Raw genomic sequence first — 6,005 nt, 5'->3', positions numbered from 1 at the left:
GAACATCTAACAAAGAACGTTAAAACAAAGAACATCTAACAAAGAACGTTCAAACAAAGAACATCTAACAAAGAACATCTAGCAAAGAACGTTCAAACAAAGGACATCAAACAAAGAACATCAAACAAAGGATGTCTAACAGAGAACGTTCAAACAAAGGACATCAAACAAAGAACATAAAAGAAATAACATCTGACAAAAAATGTCTAAGTACATCTAACAAAGAACATCAAAGAAAGAACATCAAAGAAAGAACATTCAAAGAAAGAACATCAAAGAAAGAACATCTAACAAAATAATCTAAGAACATCTTACAAAGAACATCAAACAAACAACATATAACAAAGAACGTCTAACTAAGAACATCTAACAAAGAACGTCTAACAAACAACATCCAACAAACAACATCTAGCAAACAACGTCTTAACAAAGAAAGTTACACAAAAACATCAAACAAAGAACGTCTTAGTAAAGTATGTCTAACAAACAACATTAAAACAAAGAACATCTAACTAACAACATCTAAAAAAGAATGTTCAAACAAAGAAGGTTTAACAAACAACCTCTAACAAATAACATCTAAAAAAAACGTCCAACTAAGAACATTCAAACAAGAACATTTAAAAAAAGAACATCAAAAAAGAACATCTAACAAGAACAACTAACAAAGAATGTTCAAACAATGAATGTCTAACAAAGAACGTTCAAAGAACATCTAACTAAGAACTTTCAAACAAAGAACCTCTTACAAAGAACATCAAACAATGAACGTTCAAACAAAGAACGAGTAACAAAGAACGTCTAACAAAGAAGGTTCAAAGAAAGGACATGAAACAAAGAACGAGTAACAAAGAACGTCTAACAAAGAATGTCTAACTAAGAACATCAAAGAAAGAACATCTAACAAAGAACAACTAAGAACATCTAACAAAAAAACGTTCAAAGAAAGAACATCTAACAAAGAACATCTAACAAATAAACTCTAACAAAGAATGTCTAAGAACATCAAAGAAAGAACATCTAACAAAGAACGACTAACTAAGAACATCTACCAAAGAACATAACAAAGCACATCTAACAAAGAACGTCTAACAAAGAACGACTAACTAAGAACATCTAACAAAAAACATCTACCAAAGAACATCTACCAAAGAACATCTACCAAAGAACATCTAACAAAGAACATTCAAAGAAAGAACATCAAAGAAAGAATATCTAAGAAACAATGTCTATCAAACAACATCTAACAAAGAACGTCTAAATAAGAACATCAAACAAAGAACATCAAACAAAGAACATCTAACAAAGAACGTTCAAAGAAAGAACATCAAAGAAAGAACGTCTATCAAACAACGTCTAACAAAGAACGTCTAAATAAGAACATCAAACAAAGAACATCAAACTAAGAACATCTAACAAAGAACATCAAGCAAAGAACGTTCAAACAAAGAACATCAAACAAAGAACATCAAACAAAGAACATCTAACAAAGAAAATTCATAGAAAGAACTTTTTACAAAGAACATCTAACAAAGAACATCTAACAAGAAACGTTCAAACAAAGAACATCTAACAAGGAACGTTCAAACAAAGAACATCTAACAATGAACGTCTAAGAACATCTAACAAAGAACATCTAACAAAAAACATCTAACAAAGAACATAACAAAGAACATCTAACAAAGAACGTCTAACATAGAATGATTAACTAAGAACATCTAACAAAGAACATCAAACAAAGACCGTTCAAACAAAGAACATCAACAAAGAACATCTAACAAAGAACGTTCAAGAAAGAACATTAAAGAAAGAACATTTAACAAAGAACATAACAAAGAACATCTAACAAAGAATGACTAACTAAGAACATCTAACAAAGAACATCTAACAAAGAACGTTCAAACAAAGAACATCACGTGAGTACATCTAACAAAGAACATTCATAGAAAGAACATCTAAAAAAGAACATCTAACAAACATCTAAAAAGGAATGTTCAAAGAAAGAACATCAAAGAAAGAACATCTAACAAAGAACGTTCATAGAAAGAAAGTCTAGCAAAGAACGTTCAAAAAACGTTCAAACAAAGAACATCTAACAAAGAACATTCAAACAAAGAATGTATAACAAAGTATTAAAGAAATGATCTCAGGAAATGAATCAAGCCTAAAGAGGAGCGGAAACTAATCAATCAAAGGTTTATTCTGATGCTGAACAATCATCCAGGTAGATCATTCTAACCAGGTTCAGTCAGGTTAGATTGATCTACATGGATGATTGTTCAGCATCCTGTTCGGTCCAGAGGACCTAACCGAACCTGGTTACAATCAGAGCTTTGTTTCAGGGAGAACTGACCATGCTCTCAGCTCCTCCGGCCGTCGGAACGTAGAGGACCTTATACTGCCGGACGTCGCCATCAGCCGGGTCCCAGCGGACCTTCAGGGAGCTGACGGTGGGGTCTGTCACCTGGAGGTTCTTCACTCCACTCAGAGGTTCTGAAAGACACACATAATGTCCTGTTGAATGTCTTGTTAATGTAGCTGTTTTTGTCTTGTTTTTACTTCATTTCTTCCATTTACTTTTCATTTTATGTGCTTTTATATGTTTGTTGTTGTTTGAACCTCATCTGTGTTTGTTAAAAACAGTTCTCTTGTAAATGAGTCCTCGTGGCTCAATGAGACAATGTTTACAATGTCTCTGACTGTTAGCGATGTTTCTGACTGTTAGCATTGTTTCTGACTGTTTACGATGTCTCTGACTGTTGCGATGTCTCTGACTGTTTATGATGTATCTGACTGTTTAAGATGTTTTCGACTGTTTACAATGTTTCTGGCTGTTTGCAATGTTTCTGACTGTTTGCAATGTTTCTGACTGTTTGCAATGTCTCTGACTGTTTGCGATGTCTCTGACTGTTTACGATGTATCTGACTATGATGTATCTGACTGTTTAAGATGTTTTTGACTGTTTACAATGTTTCTGGCTGTTTACGATGTTTCTGATTGTTTACGGTGTTTCTGATTGTTTACGATGTTTCTGACTGTTTGCAATGTCTCTGACTGTTTGCGATGTCTCTGACTGTTTACGATGTATCTGACTATGATGTTTCTGACTGTTTGCAATGTCTTTGACTGTTTACCATGTTTCTGACTGTTCGCGATGTCTCTTACTGTTTATGACATTTTTGACTGTTTACGATGTATCTGACTGTTTATGATGTTTCTAACTGTTTCTGACGTTTCTGACTGTTTCTGATCTGTCTTAAGCGCAGAGGTGACAGGGCCTTCTCTGTAGCAGGACCAAGACTCTGGAACGAGTTACCTCTGCTTGTCAGACAGGCCCCCTCCCTCTCAATTTTCAAGTCCCATTTAAAAACTCACTACTATTCAGTAGCTTTCAACACCAGAGGATCTGTGTTTGATCCTGTATGCTCCACACTGGTTTGTCGTCATTATCTGCATCGTTTTTATGTCTATATTTTGATTTACTTCATTTTGTATTTTGCTTTGTGTGTTACCTGTTGTTCTGTCTGTACAGCACTTTGGTTGGCCTTGTACCTGTTTTAAGTGCTTTATAAATAAAGTGGTATGGTTTACGATGTATCTGACAGTTTACGATGTCTCTGACTGTTTGCAATGTCTCTGACTGTTTATGATGTTTCTGGCTGTTTGCGATGTTTCTGACTGTTTACGATGTTTCTGGCTGTTTGCGATGTCTCTGATTGTTTGCGATGTCTCTGACTGTTTGCGATGTCTCTGACTGTTTGCAATGTCTCTGACTGTTTACGATGTTTGTGACTTTTTACGATGTTTGTGACTGTTTACAATGTTTGTGACTGTTTGAGATGTCTCTGACTGTTTGATATGTCTCTGACTGTTTGTGATGTTTGTAACTGTTTACGATGTTTGTGACTGTTTACGATGTATCTGACTGTTTAAGATGTTTTTGACTGTTTACAATGTTTCTGGCTGTTTACAATGTCTCTGACTGTTTACGATGTCTCTGACTGTTTACGATGTCTCTGGCTGTTTACGATGTCTATGACTGTTTGCGATGTCTCTGACTGTTTACGATGTTTCTGACTGTTTACGATGTCTATGACTGTTTGTGATGTCTCTGACTGTTTGTGATGTCTCTGACTGTTTACGTCTCTGACTGTTTGCGATGTTTCTGACTGTTTACGATGTCTCTGACTGTTTGCGATGTATTTGAGTGTGTAAATATGTTGTTTTTGTTAATGTCCTGTTCAGGTCTGCTCTGTTCTTGGCTGTAAACTGACAGCAGGCGTCAGAGGTTTTGCCCAATACGTATAAGAGAGTAAACACTGAGTAGTCAGGCAGCGAGTATCTTCCCTGCAGAACAAACAGAGAGCGAGTGGTCACAGAGTGACGCCAGGCATTGTGTCATGTAAGACTTATGGTGGGAGGGGCCACGTCTCTCAGCGTTCCTCTGCGTGCTCGTGAAACTGTTGATAAATAAGATGGATCCTCAACAGAACTGCCTGTCTCACTGAAATATTTGCTATTTCAAAATATTTAAAGGTTTTTCACAGATCTTTTCAAAATTTTTATTTTATACTTTTAATTAATAAAATTCGGCAGGCCAGACGTACATACGTAAATCACTCAAGGGCCACAAGTGGCTTGCAGGCCTCCTGCAGTGTCCTGGTTTTAAGGTTGTGGTTCGATGCCTCAGTTTGAGGCTCATGGTTTGGAATGAACCTTGGTTTTAGTTTTTGTTATTATCTCAAGGGACAGACAAAGTTTTAGTCAGGCCCTAATGTGGCCCGCGGGCCTTCAGGTGGACACACCTTTAACGTGGTCTGAGGTTTTGTTCAGCCTTGAAGTGGCCAGCAGAAGTTCCAGGGCTGGAACAATCTGAGGACTTGAAGTTTTAAAGGTTTGACAAAACGACCAACATCCGAAGGACGTGGAGGTCCAAAAGGTGTCGGCTGCTCTGCTGGAAGGAAATGTGTCAGAACTTTGTTCCTCCAAGCTGAGCGGACTTCTCCCCGAGGGTTAAAGAACCCACCCAGCAGGACGATGTTCAGCACTCTTGACTAAAGATGGAAAGCAGAACCAACAGAACGAGAGCCCAAACCTACCCACACCTGAGGCCCACCTGAACAGAACCCAGGAGTCCTGGGTCCAAAGCATTTCACTGTCTGAGTGTGAAGGCTCACTCACTCGTCCGTCCCTTCTCCTCCTGCCTGATTCCCTCCACGTCAGGGTAAACGGGAATAACGGCCACGCTGTAGAGCGTGTCGGACTCCAGGTTCCTCAGGATGGTGCTGGTGGTCCCGCCTGACACCTCCTCCTGTGAAACCAAGTCAGAACCGTTCATGACCTGTTCATCCCAGTAGATAAAATGCACCTGCACTTGTTTTACCGTCTGCTGCTCTCCTCCTGGCTGCGCTGCGTACAGGACCTTGTAGCTTCGGACGTTTCCCACCGCCGGGTCCCAGCGAGCCGTCAGCGTGCTGACGGTCGGATCCACCACCTTCAGGTTCTTCACTCCACCCACTGGATCTGAGGAGGAGCAGCGGGTGGAGTTTTAAACTGACCCGAGGCTGCTTCTGATGAAACTCACGTGACAAATGTTTCCTGCTGGGGGCCTAGGTACACTCACTCGTCCTCCCGTTCTCAGACTGAGGCTTGCCCTCCATCTCAGGGTAGACCGGAACCACGGTGACCGTGTACTCTGTGTCTGAGCTCAGGTTCTTCAGCACAGTGCTGGTGGTGGTTCCAGGCACCTGGTCCTGGTCACACACAAAACAAACATCTGGGTCAGAAAGGCTGGATAAACCAGCTTTGACAGTTATATATGTACATATATTTTATATAATATATATATATATATTATATATATATATATATATAACCGTCATATATAATATATGTATATATATATATAATATATATATTATATATGACAGTTATATATGTATATATATATATATATAAATATATATATATATATAAAACCATCATATATAATATATATATATAT

The 6,005-nt window shown here is 38.2% G+C and overlaps 1 protein-coding gene across 1 annotated transcript in view; it reads right to left on the bottom strand.

Moving 5' to 3' along the window:
- LOC119417984 (collagen alpha-1(XII) chain) overlaps nucleotides 1-6,005 on the bottom strand; it is a gene marked incomplete in the record, with an annotated part of 211,081 nt that overhangs the window by 105,883 nt on the left and 99,193 nt on the right. Inside the window, 4 exon segments of the mRNA XM_037685231.1 lie at nucleotides 2,354-2,493; nucleotides 5,183-5,312; nucleotides 5,385-5,524; nucleotides 5,625-5,754. Coding sequence (XP_037541159.1) covers nucleotides 2,354-2,493; nucleotides 5,183-5,312; nucleotides 5,385-5,524; nucleotides 5,625-5,754 — 540 coding nt within the window.

Source organism: Nematolebias whitei, chromosome 12, assembly GCF_014905685.2.
Source record: "Nematolebias whitei isolate Nwh7 chromosome 12, NemWhi1, whole genome shotgun sequence".
In the NCBI taxonomy this organism is placed as follows: Eukaryota; Metazoa; Chordata; class Actinopteri; order Cyprinodontiformes; family Rivulidae; genus Nematolebias; species Nematolebias whitei.
This window is presented reverse-complemented; position numbering and strand designations above follow the sequence as displayed.